Source organism: Rhinoderma darwinii, chromosome 5, assembly GCF_050947455.1.
Source record: "Rhinoderma darwinii isolate aRhiDar2 chromosome 5, aRhiDar2.hap1, whole genome shotgun sequence".
Lineage (NCBI taxonomy): Eukaryota > Metazoa > Chordata > Amphibia > Anura > Rhinodermatidae > Rhinoderma > Rhinoderma darwinii.
The window spans coordinates 135,738,614-135,761,936 of NC_134691.1; the positions used below are offsets into that span (position 1 = coordinate 135,738,614).

Below are 23,323 nucleotides of genomic sequence, written 5' to 3' on the forward strand. Positions count from 1 at the left end.
GCACAAACGCTCCTAACACCCGCTCTAGACGAACAGAGTTCAGGGTGGGTGCAGGTGGTAACGGCAGGATCTGATGTTCGTGATTACCTCTATTGGTCAGTAGTCACTGACGCCGGAAACGCCTCCCATTTATTAAACACTCGTATTATTTCCCTTTGCCTGTTGAAGACTTAAGAGGCCTAACTCGTTTATTCTACATAAGATCCATCTATCTTTCACAGGACCTATTTAAGAGATTATTTTTAAAAAGTCTCATTTAGTCTGTAGAATTTATTTTTGAGGACATTGTCGCAGTTTGTCATTAAGGTCATCTCCTAGCAGATGAAAATTGGACTTTCTGAAGTTTAGTGTTTTTGTAGCTCCTCTACTAAACATCTTATTTATGGATTCATTAAAACTTATATTATATTGGGGTCACTATTACCTAGATAACCCCAACCTGTACTTTTGATATCCTAGAACTAATTTTAACTAATAGAGCAGACAGAAGTCCCCCTCCTCTTTATGGGTCCTGCACCAATTGTGAAAGGTAATAGTCTTATTATTGTCAAAAACCATTTCCATTTTTGGACCTTCAGGTTTCTGATTCCCAGCTTATATTAGAGTATCCCCCCATAATAACCATCTTATTATGATTTGCCGCCTCATCTATTTGCTTCAATAGTACATTTTCTGCTGCTTCTATCTGTCTCAAGACAAATAATTTCCAAAGTTTAAAGGGAATCGGTTATCTCCGAACCCCCCTAAACTACAGTAACCTAAAAATAACTTGAAAGACACGGATTCCACTGCCACTGTCCAGATTCATAAGATGGTGGCACTTAAAATACAGGCATTCATATTTGTTGGGTTAAAAATGTTGATGTGTAATATTTAGGGGGTGAGTCTGACAGCTAGTTACGAAGGCTATAAAAAGAATTACCACACAAAACCTGCAACCGTGATACCACTTTTTAAAAACTCACCTCACCAGTTCCTCAGCTTTAACCCCTTCCCTCTTTAGCCACTTTTGACCTTCCTGACAGAGCCTCATTTTTCAAATCTGACATGTGTCACTTTATGTGGTAATAACTCCGGAATGCTTTCACCTATCCAAGCGATTCTGAGATTGTTTTCTCGTGACACATTGGACTTTATGTTACTGGCAAAATTTGCTCGATATGTTCAGTATTTAATTGTGAAAAACACCAAAATTTAGCGAAAAATTGCAAAAATTAGCATTTTTCTCAATTTAAATGTATCTGCTTGTAAGACAGGCAGTTATAATACACAAAATTGTTGCTAATTAACATCCCCCATATGTCTACTTTAGATTGGCATCGTTTTTTGAACATCCTTTTATTTTTCTATGACCTCACAAGGCTTAGAACTTTAGCAGCAATTTCTCACATTTTCAAGAAAATTTCATAAGGCTATTTTTACAGGGGCCAGTTCAGTTGTGAAGTGGTTTTGAGGGCCTTATATATTAGAAACCCCAAAAAAGTCACCCCATTTTAAAAACTTCACCCCTCAAAGTATTCAAAACAGCATTTAGAAAATGTCTTAACCCTTTAAACATTTCACAGGAATTAAAGCAAAGTAGAGGTGAAATTTACAAATTTCATATTTTTCTGCAGAAATACATTTTTAATACAATTTTTTTTATAACACAGAAGGTTTTACCAGAGAAATGCAACTCAATATTTGTTGCCCAGTTTTTGCAGTTTTAGGAAATATCCCACATGTGGCCGTAGCGTGCTACTGGACTGAAACACCGGCCTCAGAAGCAAAGGAGCACCTAGTGGATTTTGGGGCCTTATTTTTGTTAGAATATATTTTAGGCACCATGTCAGGTTTGAAGGGCTCTTGCGGTGCCAAAACAGTCAAAATCCCCCAAAAGTGACCCCATCTGGGAAACTAGACACCTCAAGGAAATTATCTAGGGGTGTAGTGAGCATTTTCACCGCACAGGTTTTTTACAGAAATTATTGGAAGTAGGCCGTGAAAATTAAAATCAACATTTCTTCAAAGAAAATGTAGGTTTAGCGATTTTTTTTCTCATTTCCACAAGGACTAAAGGAGAAAAAGCACCGCAAAATTTGTAAAGCAATTTCTCCCGAGTAAAACAATACCTCACATGTGGTAATAAACGGTTGTTTGGAGACACGGCGTGGCTGAGAAGGGAAAGAGCGCCATTTGGCTTTTGGAGTTCACATTTAGCAGGAATGGTTTGCGGAGGCCATGTCACATTTACAAAGCCCCTGAGGGGACAAAACAGTGAAAACCCCAAACAAGTGACCCCATTTTGGAAACTATACCCCTTGAGGAAATTATCTAGGGGTATAGTGAGCATTTTGACCCCACAGGTTTTTTGCAGAAATTTTTGCAAGTAGGCTGTGAAAATGAAAATCTACATTTTTTCAAATAAAATGTAGGTTTAGCTAATTTTTTTTCATTTCCACAAGGACTAAAGGAGAAAAATCACCATAAAATTTGTAAAGAAATTTCTCCCGAGTAAAACAGTACCCCACATGTGGTAATAAACGGCTGTTTGGACACACGGCGAGGCTGAGAAGGGAAAGAGCGCCATTTGGCTTTTGGAACTCAAATTTAGCAGGAATGGTTTGCGGAGGCCATGTTACATTTACAAAGCCCCTGAGGGGACAAAACAGTGGAAACCCCCCACAAGTGACCCCATTTTGGAAACAACACCCATTGAGGAAATTATCTAGGGGTATAGTGAGTGATTTGACACCACAGTTTTTTTGCAGAAATTATTGGAAGTAGGCCCTGAAAATAATAATCTACATTTTTTCAAAGAAAATGTAGGTTTAGCTAATTTTTTCTCATTTCCAGAAGGACTAAAGGAGAAAAAGCACCACAAAATTTGTAAAGCAATTTCTCCCGAGTAAAACAATACCCCACATGTGGTAATAAACGGCTGTTTGGACACACGGCAGGGCTTAGAAGGGAAAGAGCACTATTTGACTTTTTGAGATCACATTTAGCAGGAATGATTTGCGGAGGCCAGGTCACATTTGCAAAGCCCCTGAGGGGACAAAACAATGAAAACGCCCAAAAAGGGACTCCATTTAGGAAACTACACCTCTTGAAGAATGCATCTAGGGGTGTAGTGAGCATTTTGACCCCACAGATGTTTCATAGAATTTATTAGAATTAGGCAGTGAAAATAAAAACAGTCCTTTTTCTTCAATAAGACGTAGCTTTAGCGCAAATTTTTTCATTTTCTCAACAAATAAAGGAAAAAAAGAACCCAACATTTGTAAAGCTATTTCTCCCGAGTACGGCAATACCCCATATGTGGTCATAAACTGCTGTTTGGGCAAACGGCAGGGCTCAGAAGGGAAGGACCGCCATTTGGAGTGCAGATGTTGCTGGATTGGTTTCTGGGCACCTGTGGGCCCAAAACAGTGGAAACCCCCCAGAAGTGACCCCATTTTGTAAACTACACCCCTCAATGCATTTACCAAGGGGTGTAGTAAGCATTTTAACCCTGCAGGTGTTTTGTAGAAATTAGTGTGCGCTCAATGTTGCAGAGTGAAAATGGGATTTTTTTCCATAGATATGCCAATATGTGGTGCCCGGCTTGTGCCACCATAACAAGACAGCTCTCTAATTATTATGCGGTGTTTCCCGGTTTTAGAAACACCCTACATGTGGCCCTAATCTTTTGTCTGGACATATGACAGGGCTCAGAAGTGAAGAGTACCATGCGGAGTGGAGGCCTAATTTGGCGATTTACAAAGTATTGGTTCACAACTGCAGAGGCTCAGATGTGAAATAATAAAAAGAAACCCCTGATAAGTGACCCCATTATGGAACTGCACCCCTCAAGGCATTTATTAAGGGGTGTAGTGAGCATTTTCACCCCACAGGTCTTTTCCATAAATGAATGCGCTGCGGATGGTGCAAATTAAAAATTTATATTTTTCCCTAGATATGCCATTCAGTGGCAAATATGTCATGCCCAGCTTATGACGCTGGAGACACACACCACAAAAATTGTTAAAAGGGTTCTCACGGGTATGACGGTGCCATATATGTTGAAGGAAACTGCTGTTTGGGCACGCTGTAGGGTTCAGGGCCGAGGGAGCACCATTTGGCTTTTGGAGAGCGGATTTTGCTTGGTACTATATTTGTTTGAGTATTGCTGGTGTTTTATAATGTGGGGGTACATGTAAGCGGGGCGGAGTATATAAGGGGCATAGTCAGGTGGTATAAAAAAATAAAAATAATCCATAGATGTGTGTTACGCTGTGAAGCAATCCTTTCTGCACAGGCCGGTGTCGCACTGATAAATGGTGTCATTTCTTATCCCCCTTTTGGTCCACATTCTGCACCTTTGTAGTTTGGGGAATTTTGCTGGGAAAGTATTATCCTGGTATAATACGGGCACCGTCGCTTCCATCGGATATGATTGGGCCCTCCCTTCCTGGTTCCCTAATTTTAGGTCCTTGATAAATCGCCTCTTGAAACAGAAGAAATGTTCTCCTCGGGCACAACTGCATATTTTTTTATTTCCTGACTTATTGGAGCCATAACTAATTTTATTTTTCATAGACGTAGCGGTATGAGGGCTGGTTTGTTGCGGGACGAGCTGTAGTTATTATTGGTACCATTTTGGGGTACATGTGACTTTTTGATCACCTTTTATCCTATTTTTTGGGATGCCAGGTAAACCAAAAAACGCAATTCTGGCACAGCTTTTTTTGGTTTTTTTTTATACAGAGTTCACCACGCATTATAAACTACATGTTACCTTTATTCTGCGGGTCAGTACGATTCCGGCGATACCTCATTTATAGAACTTTTTTATGTTTTACAACTTTTTGCACAATAAAATTACTTTTGTAAAAAGAATGTATTTTTTCTGTCGCCAAGTTGTGAGAACCATAACGTTTTAATTTTTTTGTCGACGGAGTTGTATGAGGGCTTGTTTTTTGCGGGACGAGCTATAGTTTTTATAGGTACCATTTTTGGATACGTGCGACTTTTTGATCACTTTTTATTGTAATATTTGTAGGGCAAAGTGACTAAAAAACAGAAACTCTGGTAACGTTTTTTACGGGTTTTTTTTACGCTGTTCACCGCGTGCAATAAATAATATAATATTTTGATACCTCCGGTCGTTACGGTCGTGGCGATACCAAATACATATGGTTTATTATTATTTTTCAATAATAAAGGACTTGATAAGAGTAAAAGGGGGATTGTGTGTTATTTGATTACTTGAAACTTTTATTGTTTTCAAACTTTTATTTTTTGCACTTTTTTTTACACTTTTTTATACTTTTTTTACACTTTTTCTCAAGTCCCACTAGGGGACTTGAAGGTCCAACGGTCAGATTTTTTTTTTTCTAATACATTGCACTACCTATGTAGTGCAATGTATTAGATCTGTCAGTCATTCACTGACAGCAAGCCGTTTAGGCTTCGCCTCCCGGCGGGGCCTAAATCGGCTTCCGTAATGGCAGAGCAGGAGACCATTGTGTCTCCTGTTGCCATAACAGCAGTCGCCAGTCCCGATTGCCTGTCAGGGCTGGCGATCTGCTTGTAACCGCTACGATGCAGCAATCGCTTTCGATTGCTGAATCGAAGGGGTTAATGGCAGGGATCGGAGCTAGCTCCGGTTCCTGCCGTTACAGGTGGATGTCAGCTGTACAGTACAGCTGACTTCCACCGCTGATGACGCCGGATCAGCTCCTGACCCGGCGCCATCTTGCCGGCAGCTACGGAAGCCGATCAGGCTCCGCCGCCGGGCGGATCTTGACCGGCTTCGGTGCTAGGCAGACCGGGAGGCCAGTATTAGGCCTCCGGTTGCCATTGCAGCCACCGGAACCCCGGCAATTTCATTACTGGGGTTCCGATGAGCTGCAAACACCTTAAGTGCAGCGATCGCGTTTGAGCGCTGCACTTAAGGGGTTAATGGCGGGGATCGAAGCTAATTTCGGTCCCCGCCGTTACAGTCGGATGTCAGCTGTAAGATACAGCTGAGATCCGGTGATGATGGGACCGGCTCAGCTTCTGAGCCGGTGCCAAACGTTTGACGTACATGTACGGCAAGATGCGGGAAGTCAGTACTTTCCATGACGTACATGTACGTCAAATGTCGGGAAGGGGTTAAACTGCCCATTACTTCATGTACCATGCGGTTACTGGACGGTAAGGCACCACTTGTGGATGTGCGTGGGGTGGGGGGGTGGGGGGGGGGGTGTGGGGGTTGCGGGCAGGGGCACTGCAGGCAGTCTATGATAACATACTGTGCATGACTTAGTGATATCGATCTCCATAGAATGTAGGAAATAAAAAAAAGTGTGAACTCTAGCAAATTTAGTGCTTTTTAAAGCAACAAATTGTGAGAGGACCAAAAAAATAAATGAAACAGCTGGAATAGACGTGGTATGTTTGTACTTTGAGGCTTCTAATCACATTAGAACATTTATTAAACTGGACATTCCCATTAATATTTACGCTAGTAAATAGTTTTGTCCATGTCTTGGCTTTATTTTAATATATCATTTGTGTATTTTAGGGTATTTATGGTACGGTTTTGGGCTATGGTCAGTGAATTTACTGGATGTCTTTTTGTTGGATTGTATCCACCATGAGGTCATTTTGGTACAGTACACTTTCCCTCCGTATCTGGAGCTGATCCATGTATATTCACCCATTTGTAAATTCCTTAAAATAATATACTTTCTGGAAAACTGGAAGCAATCTAACCAATTATCTCATCTCATATCTTTACAACCTAATCTGATTGAGTTGTTGTTGCGTATTATTCTCTATAAAATGAATTTGTACTTTGTTGAAAAAGTGAAGCAGTAAGGCAGCAGCAAAAATTCTTTTTTTCTATTTATATTTCTGCAATTAACTTAGGTTCTGTAATTCTATTTTATTCAGATAAATGATATTGTGCTACCCCCCAGTTCATAAATCATTTCCATGATTAACTTTGTCATTTGTCTTTGTACCATTTGCGATTTGTAAATATCTCTATGTAGAGAACAAAAGTGCAATCCATATCTCAGTGGCTATATTAAGACACCGAAATGTGAAATGACAGGATCAAAAATCTACTCTCGTTCTTTTGCAAAATCAGCATTAAACCTGGCAGAGACGAGACTCTACTGGAATGGACGTTTTCCCAAGTGTAAATAACAAATTGTTCTTCTGTACCTATAAAATTCTTCCCACATACTCGAATATGCACTGTATTCTGTAATTTTTTTTTGTTTACATCAGTGATTTTCAATCTACCGTTTTGTTTTTGTTTTTTTAAGAATGGTTAAAAGAAGCATGTGGAGTGAAGCATGTGCAACAGAGAGAAAAAAAATTAAAGATATGGAACATTATAGTACAATTTCATGAATAGGTGATCTTTAACCCCTTAAGAACATGGCCAATTTTGGCCTTAAGGACAGGTTTTTCATATTTTCCCCTTTGCATCCCGGCGCTGATTTTTTGTTCAATGTAGCTGCATGAGAGTTTGTTTTTTGCGGGACGAGTTGTAGGTGTCATTTCGTTACATTTATATTAGGTTTAATATATATATATATATATATATATATATATATATATATACACATATATATATATACATACATATATATACACACACATATATACACACACACTTATTTTTTGCAAAAATGCAGAAATAAACCCAAAAAAAAATGCAGTTCCGCGTAAGTTTATTATTTTTTTTTTTTTTTACAGCACACACTGATCCCCATAAACTACGCTATACATTTGTTCAATGGATTTAGAAAAAACAGACCATGTCGCTCCTGTTCACTTTTTCTGTTTAGAAAGGAACACTCCAGTCCTTGCATATTGAGGAGTTAAAAGATATTTATTGGCAAAACTAAAATATATCCATATTGATAAAACCATAAAACAAATAAAACAGTGTTGACATGCGATGCGTTTCAACCTAGGTCTTCATCAGGCACTAGGTAGAAACGCGTCGCATGTCACTGTTTTATGTTTATCAATATGGATAGATTTTCATTGTCGCAATAAATATATTTGAACTCCTCAATACGCAAGGACTGTGGAGTGTTCCTTTCTAAACGCAAGGAAAGATACAAGCCATTAATTAAAGTGAACAGGAGCGCCACAGGAAGGAGTAAACCTGTGTTTTTCAAACCATTGGATACTATCTCTTCACCGGAGGACTTGGTATCTACCGGTCACCGGTGCCCACTCCAGAGGCTCGTACACTGTCACGCTACGAAACAATTAAGTTGAGTTGTGCCGACAATTCTGCACAACTCCAAAGGGTGACTACCATCCATTACCTTAGGCTCACCCATATTTTAGAGATCTGTTTTATCAACATTTTGCATCACTTGGTAGAAGCAATATACCCTTAGAGGAGCGCCTGCTTCTTTTTTTTCCCACTCTCCCCCTCCACTACCCTGATTCCGACCCTCGTTTTTTTAAGGAGCTATACATTTGTTGTGTAGGTTGTTATGGTTGTGGCAATAACAAATATGTGTATATTATTTTACACAGGCAGTTGTTAGGGCATACCTAAGTATGCCCTAACAGGAAATATGCTCAGACAGCCCTGGGGTACTTCAATGGACCCTGGGCTGTCTGCCCATACAAGGTATGTCCTTTGATCGCTACACAGGGATTCCCTGTGACGCGATTACAGCAGGGTTCTCCCTTCTCATTTTCCTTTGGATTCCGCGATCAGCTTTTAGAGCGGGGTTGCAGCTGTGTATTACAGCCGCTGCCCCGCACCTGGTAGTGCTGGCACACTTGTTGCGTTCAACATGCTAGCCATGATGCGGCAACGTCCAGATGCTTATGACAAGCATAAACGTCATGAGTCGGCAACAGGTTTTAGCAGATTTTTCTAGATCTTAATGTGGCCATAACTAGGGTTGTCACGATACCAGAATTGCGACTCTATTGCGGTTCTTGATACCAAAACGATACTTTGCCAAAAATAAAAAATAAAAACACTAAAATCCTTCCATTTTCTGATGTGAGGCATGAGGTGTTATCAATTTTGAACCTCCATGTGCCTCACATTAATAGTATTTAATCACATCATGTACCTCAGTCATACTGGGAAACATTTGGTTAATGTATGAGGTACATGATAGGGTTAAAGGGTTTCCAGTCCTGAGAAATTGATAGCCTATACTCAGGATAGGCCATCAATATTTGATTTGTCGGGAGCCGTCTGCCGACACCCCTGCCAATCAGCTGATTTGAAGGGGTCAAACGCTGCTTCCCCTTAATCTCCTTTACTGCACGCACTGTGAATCGCCGACACATTTGTAGCGGCGGTTCACAATATTTGTCTTCTCCCATTGAATTTTTTTTTTTCCACTTCCTACAACTATCATAAATTATGTTATAAGTTTGTTGTGCAGGTAGTAACAGTCACGGCGATATCTAATGTGTATATTATTTTATGTATTTATTATATAGACATATATTTTTTCAATATTCATTTATTGTAAAAATGTGCATCAATGTATTTTTATTTATTTAAAATTTTTTATGAATTTAACGGTTTTTGGTTTTTTTAACGGTGTGTTCTCTCTGCAGGATTACTGCAAAACTGTTTCAAGGACATGCCGAAAATAATGCAGAATGACCCACAGTGTGAGCAACCTTATCGAAATTTACTATTATCTATAATTTCTAGGTTTAGTATTCCTTTAAGGGCTCATTCAGACGAGAAAAGCACACTGATGCATAATGGACCAGATTAACGCGCGTTTTTTACGCGCGTGAATCTAATACGCTCGTGTGAATGTAGCCTCAGCGGAGCGAATAGTAGTACAAACCTTACTACTATATTACTACTAATGTTGATTTAGGAATACAGAAAAACTTATTTTGGACATGGGACTTTAACCCTCTCCCGTCACTAGACTGGCTATTTACGTCAGGAGAGGGTTACTTAAAAAAAGGCACCCGCTCAGAAGCCGAGCGGGCACCATAGCCGCCAGGTCTCTTGTGTTACACAGCAGGGACCCAGCGAAAATGCTTCAGATCAGAGATATCTCTGACCGCAAGCATTTAATCCCCTCAGATGCCGTGGTCAGATTTTATCCACCGGCATCTGAGGGTTTTTTTTAACTTTCAATTTAGGGACTGTAAGCCGGTGTGTTCCTATCGCAGCCGAGAGCCTTGTGAACACTCCCAGGCCTGCTATAGGAATATTGCCATGAAGATCTGCCTGTGGCAGGTCTCAATAGCAATGCACTGATTTGCCATAGACTACAATACCATAATTATTGCAGTCTATGGCGTAAGCGATCTAATGATCGCAGGTTCAAGCTCTCTAGGGGGGAGGGGCTAAAGAAAAACGTAATAAAAATGTTTATTTAAAAATAAATAAAAAATAATTAATATCACCCCCCTTTCCCTAGATCACATAAACATAAAACAAAAACAAACAAACACATTAGGTATTCCCGCATCAAAAAATGCCTGAACTATAGAAATATTTATTCAATACTGTGAACGCTGTAGCGGGTAAAAAGATCATAATGGCTGAATCAGTGTTTTATTGTCACTTCAACCCCCCAAAAAAAAATTGAATAGAAAGCGATCAAAAACGATAGACATTCCCCAAAACGGTACCAATAAAAACTACAAATTTCCCCATACAAATAGAATCCTTGCACAGCACTATACACAGAAACATAAAAAGTATGGCGGGGGTCACAAGATGACAATTAAAAAAATAAGTGGGTTTTTTTCAAACATTAATTTTTTTTTCTTAGGTACTAAAACAAATATTGGTAACACCGTGATCGTACTGGCCCGCAGAATAAAGGTAATGTGTGATTTTCAGCGAACACTCTAAAAACGAAACCCATTAGAATTCCAATTCCACCCCATTCTGAATTTTTTCCAGCTTCCCAGTACTTTACACATAATATTAAATAATGCCATTAGAAAAGTAAAATTTTTCCTGCTTGTTCTTGGCTCCGTTCCTGTGTTTTGGCACCTGTTGTCCGGTATCCAAGATGATGGCTTAAGTCTCAGACTTGGATTCAAAAGCATTGTCCTCAAGTCTTACACACCCCATCCCCTCCTCTGCCCTCGGATGGACCAGTGCTGATGACGTCAGCGATGAGGGCAGTGAAGGGGGTGGGGACATGTCTCAGACTTGCATAAGAAGAGCGTTGTCTGCAAGCCTGAGAAAGCGGAGGCTAACTGGGAAACCTGAACAAGGGGAAGAGAGAGAAAGAGAGAGAAAGAGAGAGAAAGAGAGAGAAAGAGAGAGAGAGAAAGAGAGAGAGAGAAAGAGAGAGAGAGAAAGAGAGAGAGAGAAAGAGAGAAAGAGAGAGAGAGAAAGAGAGAGAGAGAAAGAGAGAGAGAGAAAGAGAGAGAGAGAAAGAGAGAGAGAGAAAGAGAGAGAGAGAAAGAGAGAGAGAGAAAGAGAGAGAGAGAAAGAGAGAGAGAGAAAGAGAGAGAGAGAAAGAGAGAGAGAGAAAGAGAGAGAGAGAAAGAGAGAGAGAGAAAGAGAGAGAGAGAAAGAGAGAGAGAGAAAGAGAGAGAGAGAAAGAGAGAGAGAAAGAGAGAGAGAGAGAGAGAGAACGGTGAACGCCGTAAAAACAAAACCACCCAAAAGATTGAAGAATCGCGTTTTTTTTCCTATTCCACCCCACACATCTTTTTGCCAGATTCCCACTACATTAGGCAATGTTCACACAGAGTTTTTTGCAGGCGGAATTTCTTCCACAAAATTCCATTTGGAAGGGTGAGGCAGATTTTCCTCTCCCTGCACGCAGATTTTCGCAGTGTTTTTCGCTGCGTTTTTCGCCCGCGGCCATTGAGCGCCGCGGGCATAATACGCCGTGAAATACGCTTTCTCTGCCTCCCATTGATGTAAATGGGAGGTCAGAGGCGTAAACGCCCGAAGATAGGGCATGTCGCTTCTTTTTCCCGCCTCCTATTGAAATCAATTGGAGGCATTTTAGGGCCGTTTTTGACGAGTTTTGCGGTTTCTGCGTAAAAAAAACTTTGTGTGAACATAGCTTTATACGGTACAATAAATGGTGCTGTGAAAATATACAATTTGTCCCGCAAAAAACAAGCCCTCATACGGCAATATTGGTGGAAAAATAAAAAAAAGTTGCGGCTTTTGGAAGGTGGGGGATGAAAAAAAAAAAGTGAAAATCCAAAAAAAATGGCTGCGGCGGGAAGGGGTTAATATTTTTTTGGGTTTCATATTTACTAGATGGCAAAAGCATTTTACAGTTTAGGCCAGTTTGTTATACATCCAGTTTAGCACTGACAAATATGAACTTCATTTGTCGGTGTTGGTGAAAGGCCAGATGAAATTTGACATCTAGTAGCCATATATTGCCCTAATGTTCTAAAAGTGCCATTTATGTTTATTTTTTTCCAACTATTGCTACATATAACCTGCAACTACATGAAGTGATCTCAATTAAATCCAATGTGTCAAAACCGCATAAACAATTGCAGGTTTTTTTTAGGAAGCACTGGTTTTGTATGTCACCACTATCGCCAAGCGTAAACAACCTTATTGTTTTGTCACATAATATTGTACAGCAAACAAGCACCAGGATTCTTTAGACTGCAACTAAATTTCCTTTATGATCCATAATTATGCGTTTTTTTCTGCTAGGAACATCAGACCTGATATCCAATTTTATTTAAAAAATCTAACGAATAGTGAGGGCTTGTTCACGCGGCGTGTATTCAACACGTTTTTTGCCGCGTATTACGCGCCGAAAAACGCAGCAAAAACGCATGCTTTAAGCTTCCTGTTGATAAATGGGAAACGCATTGTAGTGCATATGATGCGTTTTTTTTTACGCACGCATTTAAACTTGTGTAAAAATTTTCTTAAAAAGCTGCATCAGATCAATTCCCGGTACGTAAAATGTGCCGAACACGCACCTAAATTTTATAGTCAATGGGAGTCCTAATTGTGTGCCCAAAAAACGTGCCGAAAATGTGTAAAAAAAGCGACGAGAGTCAAAAACGCCTGTACTTTAAAAAGCGCTTTGCAAAAACGCTAGTGTTTGATGCATTTACACGTCAGGTTTTTTGAGCGCCAAGTGAACAAGTCGTAATGCTTTCAGTCTTGGAGCGGACACTTCTAAACAACAAGACCACATCAAGGAACCGATTTATACGTAATGACAACGTACTGCTATTCTCCGTATTATATTACATTTCCATGCCCAAAATGTAAGACACAGAAACAAATGTGTTCATTAATTTCACCCAGTTTATACATTGTGCAGAACAGCACACACGGTAATAACTTGCATCAGTTATCTTGGACCCACACATAAGTAGGGCCCACTACACAGGGAGCCGTGCGAGAAACCGAACAAAGGGAAGAAAATACAAACACGGTTGTCCTTTTTTGGATCGAAAAGGCAGACCTTTTTTATTTATTTTTGTTAACTAAAACGCCTACTGCCATCGCCTACTGCCATCGCCCCTGGAGCACTGAAGCTAGTTGCAGAAATTCCCAGGATATCGTGGAAACGGTCAACTTTTTATCACAAAATAGCAAAGGGGCTGAAATTTACTCCAAACATCTGTAGTTACCACACAACTGAACAATAGCTTCGGATAGCAGGGTTGATCATTCCCCTCCCCATACCTTGTCCAAAATGAGAACACAAACATCTGTGTACACACCATTAAAGAGCCATTGACAGAGAATGTTAACCTACTATCTCCATTTCAAGCTATGTAAATCGGTCTGTGAAGGAGCCACAAAATGGCGGCCTCCATAGCTTGTTAGTAATGACTATTTTACATTGCATTTTAAGTATCATAACCTCGAGTAGGTTACAGTTTATCAATGATAGAATGAAAAATGTCCCCATTCTTTTTGGTTAAGGTTGGCTTAGCATCAGCGGGAAGAAAACGCCATTATAGAGGCCAGTAAGTGTGACCAACCTGTTCAAAGTGAAACTCAAGATCTACTGGATATTTGAATAAAGGATTAATCATAGTCACCGTTGTCTTCCTGACACTGGATAATTAATGATTTCAGACAAAGCACAAGTGACTTCAAAAAGATGGAAGGTGAGATTAAGGATTAATGCTCCGCGGCGGTGTTAAAAAGTCGGTTTTTAAATGTGAGCAAATCATAACCGGGCACATCTGCAAAAACTTGAAATTCACTTTGAACACAGCTCAGGTATTATTGAGGACCACACTAGACAATACATTAAAGCTTTATGTTTGCTTTGCTATTTAACCCTCCGGCAACAGTATTTCATAAAAAAAAAAAATAAAGAAGTTCATATTTCCATCCACTTTACTCCAACTTTTGCATTTAGGCTAGGCTATGTTCACACTGTTCAAGATGTAAGCCATGACGCAGTACCAGATCTGCTGTACTACAGATACTAATGAATTACAGTGGGATTCGTCAAGTTCAGTTTTACCGGGAAGAACAGTACGATTCTGCTCATGAAATCCAGCTGAATATATACAGCGCCTTAACGCGACTGCTCTAGAGTAGCGCTACCTATTGGTGGATACTGACAATAAAGGAGTTTTGACCGCCAGATCAATGCCATTCATTAGACAATATTTTGTAACTCTGCAGATCCAATCCCCAGTAATGTCAAAGAATAAACAGGAAAACGTGGTCATATTTCCAGGCACATGTTTGTTGACTTCAAATCTGCTATATATTGAATTCATCAAGACAGAGTAAATTCAAGTTAATAATTGTGGGCAAGAGCTCATTCATGAAATCATTTGATCAGCATAACTGATTAGAAATTTAACAATTTTGATCTAAAACTATCAATATGACCAGCAAAGGATTGTTTAAAATAGCATCATGTTCGCCAAATACATCAGGAAATTATTCCCCCATAGATGTTGAACATGTTCATGGATTATAATAGGGCCAACATATGACTAAAGTGTTTCCTTTTGGCATACCGAACAGGACACTTGTCATATGTTGGACCTATTATAGTGGAGCTTTTTTCAAAATGTATTTAAAAGCATAGTCAACACCGCTGGTCATTACTGGGAAATACGGCAAAATAATAAAAAAACTAAATACAGCACAGTATACTTTTATTTTACGATATGAGCAAATGGGGGACATGGGCAACTGTATTTTAGGGCGATACATTCTGTGGGGCATGAACAGAGCCTAATAATTGTGCCACAGATAAACTGATCTCAATGATGCAAACTTTTGTACATGCTTTATTATTGATTCAGAAACAACCAGTAAGGTATAGATTTCTTACAATAAAAATGCACTAACAAATTCTGAAATATGTCCAGTAAATTAATAGATTATTATTATTATTAACTCCTTAACGACCAGCCACAGTCTTTTGATGGCAGGCGGTGCAGGGCCTTAGTCTACTGCAACGTCTTTTGGCATCACTGTAGAGGAGCTTGATAAGCGCTCCAGTGAGCATTCATCCTCTAAACAGGAGCTCCTTAAATTAGAGCAGTCTCCTGAACACAGCTGGGATCGGAAAACATTCCGACCGCGGCATGATCAAAGGGAACTCCCTTCTTCGACTGGGTCACTGGAAACCCTGTCACACAATCGAAGATCGGGGAATCCCTCTGCAGTCAGCCCTGGGGACCTAGAATATATATTGTATATGAAGATTATTTTTTTTTATTGCCCCTACATTACATAAAAACCTACACATATTAAGTATCTACACAACCGTAATAACCGGAAGAATTAATTTAACAGATTATTTAGCGTGAAAGGGTTCAAAATAAAATAAAAACATATGCAGAGAATCGCTTTTTCTTATCTTTAGGCCATAAAATTAAATGTAACTTAGAAAATTTTTTAAAAACTCTCCCGCATAAAACAAGGCCTCAAACCGCCGCATCAATGGAAAAAAATAAAATATAAAAGTTATGGCTGCTGAAAGGCACAGAGCCAAAAAAACAACAACATTTTAGCTGGTCATTAAGGCCTTTTCAGGCCCGATCATTAAGGGGTTAATAACAACTGTTCATTATAAAGATACAGGTTACTAGGGTACTGGGATGTGTAGCAACAGTTGAGAAAAATAAATACATTTACCCCCCTTTCTGACATCACTTTGTGCTCTGCAGTTATTGGCTGAAGCTGCACCACACACACTTCCTGAACAGCCTGTCCCAAGCAAAAAAGGAATAATAGTAAGCTCTACATGAGGGGTGAACAAATAACTGTAGACTTTAGGAGCCATTTAAGGCAGTCCAGTAGACAGTGGTATTTTTTTTTTTTTATAGGCAGGCAATAAAAACCTCCAAAATATCAAAAGAAAACAACGGATGTTGTCAGGTGCTGACAGCAGGTTTCTAGGCATATTGACTACTTGGCTTCTAAATTTCCTCAGCCCTGCTACACATAAACAATGTGAGTCGAACACCGATAGAAGCTTTACTTTTCTAAAAATTTGGAAGATATAGTCCCTTTCGGAAAATGGATTCTACATCTTTAGAATTTATTTCCAGACGATCAAATGGCATGGCAATTTTCTTAAGTCCAATTGCAGATATTATTTAAGGACACCGTGAATGCCGCTGTTCAGCCTACACATACATGCAAAGATTGCAACAACATTTTGCACCAAGTCACAAACAATTGCAGCATTATCTCAATTACCTCATTCCTTCTGTTGAGTTATTCTGATGATTTCTATAAAGCTGCGGAACTCCAAGCATAGCTTCAGTAAACACGGCAAGAAACCCCAATGTTTCTACATACAGCACAGAGTCCAGAGATAGATAGGTGATGTAACCCGTCACAACAGTGAATGCCAGCACGCACTGCACATAGTCCATGAATCTACTCCAGTGCCAGAAGAAGTTCATATCGAAGTCTAAAAAAAAAATACAAAAACACATTAGAGTCTTCAAAATACCAATGTAGATAAAGTTTCTATAATATGGCAGACATTGGAACATTATGGCATACTGATAACTATTTTTCCTAAACTTTCCAAGGAATGTATTTTATTTCTCATTATAGTACTAGAAGCTAGTGGATCAAACCATAAAAAAAAGAAAAAAAAGTTAAAATTTTTTTTATAGACACCTTATAGTCTGACAGAAAAACCTGTACTATTTCAGATCCCATTTAAAGAGGCTCTGTCACCAGATTTTGCAACCCCTCTCTGCTATTGCAGCAGATCGGCGCTGCAATGTAGATTACAGTAACGTTTTTATTTTTAAAAAACGAGCATTTTTGGCCAAGTTATGGCCATTTTTGTATCTATGCAAATGAGGCTTGCAAAAGTACAACTGGGCGTGTTGAAAAGTAAAAGTACAACTGGGCGTGTATTATGTGCGTACATCGGGGCGTTTTTACTACTTTTACTAGCTGGGCGTTCTGATGAGAAGTATCATCCACTTCTCTTCAGAACGCCCAGCTTCTGGCAGTGCAGATCTGTGACGTCACTCACAGGTCCTGCATCGTGTCGGCCACATCGGCACCAGAGGCTACAGTTGATTCTGCAGCAGCATCAGCGTTTGCAGGTAAGTAGCTACATCGATTTACCTGCAAACGCTGATGCTGCTGCAGAATCATCTGTAGCCTCTGGTGCCGATGTGTCCTCGCTCGTCTGACACGATGCAGGACCTGTGAGTGACGTCACAGCGTGATCTCTCGAGAACACGCTGTGTCTGCACTGCCAGAAGCTGGGCGTTCTGAAGAGAAGTGGATGATACTTCTCGTCAGAAAGCCCAGCTAGTAAAAGTAGTAAACCCGCCCCGATGTACGCACATAATACACGCCCAGTTGTACTTTTACTTTTCAACACGCCCAGTTGTACTTTTGCAAGCCTCATTTGCATAAATACAAAAATGGCCATAACTTGGCCAAAAATGCTCGTTTTTTAAAAATAAAAACTTTACTGTAATCTACATTGCAGCGCCTATCTGCTGCAATAGGAGATAGGGGTTGCAAAATCTGGTGACAGAGCCTCTTTAAATGGCTTATTCACATGGTGCGGGCAAATCTCAATTAATATTACAGCAGCTACCACAAAATCGCAGCAAAACGCTGAGGTTTTTGCAATATTGCTGCAAAACCGCAGCATTTTTGCAGCAATAAAACAAGATTTGAAATTAATATGAGGCCCTCTGATGGCAACAAAGCCACATTGAAGGCCCCATAATGTAATCAATGTCCCTCTTCATCCCCTTTGCCCATTATAGTCTATGGGGTGATATTAATATGGTGCTCATTGTTCAGTTCTTCTGTCTGCAGATTAGCTGATGCTTAAAGGTGTTTTCCCGTCATTGACATTTATGGCATATAAACAGGATATGTTATAAATGTCAGATAGACGCGGGTCCCACCTGTGTTTCTGTAACTACCATTAAGTAGACGCCCGGAGAGAAAACCGTCTGCCTGCCATTGAATTTAATGGGGTCAAATTTGGTAGTTTTTTGGAGCGGATTACGACTCTGTTTCAAAGTAAAAAAAAACTGTGAATTTTGGTCAGTAAGGACACCTTCTGTGACAGGCATGATACACGAGATCCAGGGTTTTTAATACATGTTGAAACTTTTTGTAAATAAAATTGTAGTTTTTTAATGTAAGCAAATAAAGTCTTGTAAAATGCTTAAAAAAAACAAACAAAAAAAAAAACAACTGTGTGAACTGGGCATGTTTTAGTGTGTATATGTGTATATATATATATATATATATATATATATATATATATATATATATATATATATATATATATATATATATATATAAAAATATAAAAAAAAAGTACATAGGAGACTACTCTGATGGCTGCAATGTGGGAATACTCTCCAAAATACCATATCCCCTTGTAGGGGCTGAAGGTGAAGAACGTGGGGATTCCTTAAAGTGCATGTTCTCCCTTGAACATCATTCTGTCAGTCTCTCTAAACAGGTAAAAAATTCTGTGCGAATTAATTTCTTTAAAGGGTAACTAAAAGGTTGACAAACTTTTGACATGTCATAGTGACATGTCAGAAGATTTGATCAGAGGGGGGTCCGAGCACCGAGACCCACACCAATCGAGACAGAAGCACTGTGCCACTTTGTTTTTGATGTGCTTTTATCGGAAATCCGAGCGAACAGTGTACGGGCTCAATAGAAAGTATATGAGGAAAGCCGATCGGAAACTAAGCAGCACAGCACTCACCGGAGCGGCTTCTGCAGCTTCATTTAGCGATCGGTGGGGCTCTCAGTGCTCGGAAGCCCCCTGATCAAAAATTCTGACATATCACTATGACATGTCAAAAGTTTATTAAAAGTTTAGATACCCTTTATTAATAGTTCAATGTTTGTTTTTTCTTATGCAGAGCTCCAAACCCCCTGAAAATACAAAATTATATAATAAAATGTTGACAACCTGCAGGTCAAAATGTTACCATTTTACTCTATGGTTCACATTTACCAAGACTGGCAAATTTTACACCAGTCTAAGCAAAATGGTATTTGGAGTAATTTACCCCAAGTTTCTTAATACATTTGGTGCATTTTCACCCGTCAAACAGGCAGTAAATCAACTTCATGCCGTCTAGGAGCATGTTAGCCAGAAATGTAAGTCTCTAACATAATTCAGTAAATTTGCCTTAGGGCTTGTCCACACGTAACGGAATTGAAGCAGAAAATTTCTGCAGCATTTCCGTTAAAACCAGCAGACATTCCGCGGCAGAAAAAACAGTTTTAACTGCAGAAAATGGTGCGGCTTTTGCTGCGTTTCTGTCAATGATGAGAGATGGTTAGAGCTCCTCTGAAAAACGAAGCAATTCAGTTGACTTTTCGCAGCAACAATTGACATGCTGCGGTACGAAAAATACGCACCGCATGTGCATTTCTGGTCGAAAATTTTACACAGCATGTGAAGATTTGTTACACGTCACCCACTCTGCTGCTACTGTATACGGCTGTGTATTTTTTGTCTGCAATTCCAGATGGAAAATACGCAATTCCGTTACGTGTGGACAAGCCCTTAAGCTGAATTCACACATCAGGTTTTTGTTGCAGATTTAGTGCATTTTGATCTAAAGCCAGTTTCCAATGGATTGGGAAATATAAAAATGTGGAACTTATTTTATGAGTGGCCCCGTTTTGAAGCTCCGTGTCGGAAATAAACAGCTTTTCCGAGTTAATGAAAAAGAGAGGAGATGATTGAGAACACAGCTGCATTAACCAGATAACATTGATTGGAATGACATGTCAGTGACTATGAGTGTTAATCCAAATAGGACTTCTGTACATTACTGGGAATTTCCTGCCCACTGTAAATGGTACATGGAGGGGTGGTGGCAGTACACACCAATAATGCATGGGGTGCATGTGGATGGTCGCAGCAGGCGTGTTTTTTTTTTTTAGAGTGCATAAAATATTAAATCATGTGTTTCTTGGGCGCGCAACTGCCGTGTCCCGCCTTCGCTAGCGGGCTGTTTATCAAAACCAAAAGAAAATGTAACAGCAATTCTTACATTAAAATCTGTGTAAGTCTATATAAAATTAGCTGTTATTAGCTGGATGCCTTAAAAAACAAATAAGTGGGTCGGTCCGCAAAAAACATTTATAGAATACGCTGCCGGTGTTCCAGCATGGACGTTTTTATCTCTGCATTTAGGACGGATTTCTAATGGCAAAACCTCAGTACAAATATCAAAATGACCATTTCACGCCAGTAGGCGTCTACATCTATATTTTCTACGTATCTTCATTGTTTGGCATTATTTGTTGTATAAGCGGTTATTTGATAATTGAAGATTGTGTTTCAGAATGCAATATCCTGAAAAATGACAAAGGACGAGGTCATCTCTTCTAATTGACTGATACACACAAGACATGAGGAGTGGTATTTATTTCGATCAAGAAAACCACTAAAATCCATTTGTAAAAGGACACCACTTTTAATTAAAACTAAAAAGCGAATAGGATCCCAATTTAGCAAATAACTTGTGGCATTTCAGCAAATAAGGTCATGTCAATTATTTGCCTCCTGCCACGTCAAATAGGTTATAGAAGAGAAGTTCGTAGAGTGATCCCATTGACTATGTTTATTGGTTTTACAGAAAATATTGATTACAATATATCAGAAATTTTATTTCAGGTCTTATGTGTTCGAAGAGGGAGAATTCTAGAGAAAAGATCCCATAGTTCAGCAAACTACTGCAGAGTTGAGTTACTCAACAACAAACCTCTATTCCTCAGATTCTCTTTCTTACAGTATTAGGGTTAATGTATTTAGATTGATCTTTTTCTTTATTTGCTCCTGAACTGTGGGGATATGTGCTTCATACGACAAGCCTAAATAGTCATACCTCAAAAATTACACAGCAATTGACACGAAGAATGCATTACAATGAGATAGCCCCGTTTTGCGAGTGTCAAGGGATCTGCATACAGCACCTTATACACAGTTAAAGCCACATTATTATGACCACCAGCTAATATCCAGAGTAACCGCCGTGTGCAGCACAGACAGCAGCTAGAAGGGCTGGGAGTGACTCAATAAGCTGCTGGTAGGTTGTCTCAGGTATCTGGAGCCATGCTGACTGCAGTGCATCCCACATTTACTGGAGGGTGCGTGGGAGAGGATCCATAGAGCGAACAAGACTATCGAGATGGACCCACAGATGCTTAATTGGGTTCAAGTCTGGCGAATTAGGGGGCCAGGGAAGTACTTGGAAGTCTTGGTCGTGCTCTTCCTACCACTGTCGGACATTTCTAGCTGTGTGACATGTCGCATTGTCCTGCTGGAAAACTCCATCTGCCCCAGGGAAGACCAACAGCATATAAGCGTGGACGTACCCAAATCGGTTCAGAATGCCTTCCACATGGGAGAGTGGGCCCAGAGAACGCCATGAAGAAATTCCCCAGACCATAACGCTGCCGCCACCAGCTTGTGTTCTTCCAGTAATGGTTGCAGGGTGTTGGTTCTCGGATGTTTCTCGCCTGACACGACAACGTCCATTCGTTCGTTGAAGTAGAATATATGACTCATCGGAGAAGGCAACTCTTTGCCAATCATCGGTGGTCCAATTCCGATGCTGCCATGCAAATTGAAGCCTTTTTTTCCGATACACTTTTGTTAGCATGGGAGCAATGACCAGCCATCTGCTTCAGAGCCCCATATGCAGTAGGGTTGTTTTAGAAACACGTCTGGTAGCCCCTGGTTGATTTTCACAGTGAGCTGCTCCACCGTAGCGTGTTGTTCGGCCCTCACGCACATTCGTAGCGGACGTTCACCCCTCACGTGAATGGCACAAGGTGCTCCGCAGTGTCCACGTCTGTTATTCCCAACAGTGCCATTTGTCCACTCAGGATACACTTTCACCAGAGCAGCACTTTAACAGTTCAAACTGTGCTGTCTGCCACCCTTAGCTGGAAAGCAAATAATCAACCCTTTACCCACGGCAATAACGAGTGATAGGAGTTCAAACAGCTTATCGCACAACTTATATACCCACCAAGCCAGCCCACAACACATCACTCCCTTCATGGGCTACACGCTGCCGACGTCGAAAGTAGGAGGTGGTCATAATAACGTGACTCAACTGTGTATAAACAGTATCTCAATGTTTCTAAGCCAAGCATCCCCACTTACTTACATAAATTACATCTAAGTACCCCAAGATTATGCTCATACACTGTGCTATACCTAGAGACATGGTGGGAACATGTACCATGGGTTGAGAACCTAGGCTGTAATGTGTTGCGATCTTGCTTTATCGAGGCCTCCAGCAGTAAATCCTCATTGTCCATAAATCCTCCCCTCTGCGGACCTTGTCCAAGTCTATAGAGCAAAGTTGACCAGTGAGCTATGGTAAATAGAAACGGTCAGCTTACGGTGTCTGCTCTAGGGTCCAGCGTGAAAATTTGAATATTCCAAGATACCCTTAAAGCTGGCCATACCATGAAAAACCTGGAAATTAAACGCTTGTTCTGACAACGCTCTCTTTGACTCCACAAACATACATGCTTGGATCAGAAAAGTGTGCATGTTCAATTACATAGGTAGAGGTAGCTGCGGCCTGACACCTGTCCTCAATCTGTGAACAAAGGATAGTCTACCTTAACCAGTTCAGGTCCAGGCCATTTTGAGCCGTCAGGACCAGACAGACATTGTTTAGCCATTTTTAGCAAGCATTAGTTAAAGGACTAAGATGATTTCTTTTTTGTTCGACTTGACATTATATGAACAATGCAGGTTTCTAGTCTTATGATTTTTGTACACAATTTTTTTGCTTTTTCAGAATTTTTAGGCTTATAGCTTGAAAAAATATAGTAAACAAATATTCCTTTTTTTAGTTTTGCCAAATTTTTTGGGGGATAACAACGTAGTGTTTA

At 40.0% G+C, this 23,323-nt stretch overlaps 1 protein-coding gene and 1 long non-coding RNA gene across 7 annotated transcripts in view; one reads left to right on the forward strand and one right to left on the reverse strand.

The window, feature by feature from the left end:
• The window catches only part of SLC66A2 (solute carrier family 66 member 2), a 111,657-nt gene that overhangs the window by 26,971 nt on the left and 61,363 nt on the right, over nucleotides 1–23,323 (reverse strand). For all 5 annotated transcript variants that reach the window (XR_012847651.1, XR_012847652.1, XM_075826531.1 and 2 more), the window contains one exon: nucleotides 16,631–16,847. Coding sequence is in view for 3 of the 5 variants with exons in the window: in XM_075826531.1 (XP_075682646.1) it covers nucleotides 16,631–16,847 (217 nt within the window). In the remaining 2 variants the exon portion in view is untranslated. The remainder of the gene's footprint in view (nucleotides 1–16,630; nucleotides 16,848–23,323) is intronic.
• Nucleotides 5,877–15,058, forward strand: LOC142652717 (uncharacterized). 2 transcript variants are annotated; one of them, XR_012847900.1, is made up of 4 exons: nucleotides 5,877–6,162; nucleotides 9,574–9,630; nucleotides 13,874–14,061; nucleotides 14,319–15,058. It is a non-coding gene; the product is annotated as an uncharacterized LOC142652717 (long non-coding RNA). The 2 variants fall into 2 exon arrangements; XR_012847901.1 differs by lacking the exon at nucleotides 5,877–6,162 and adding an exon at nucleotides 6,263–6,399.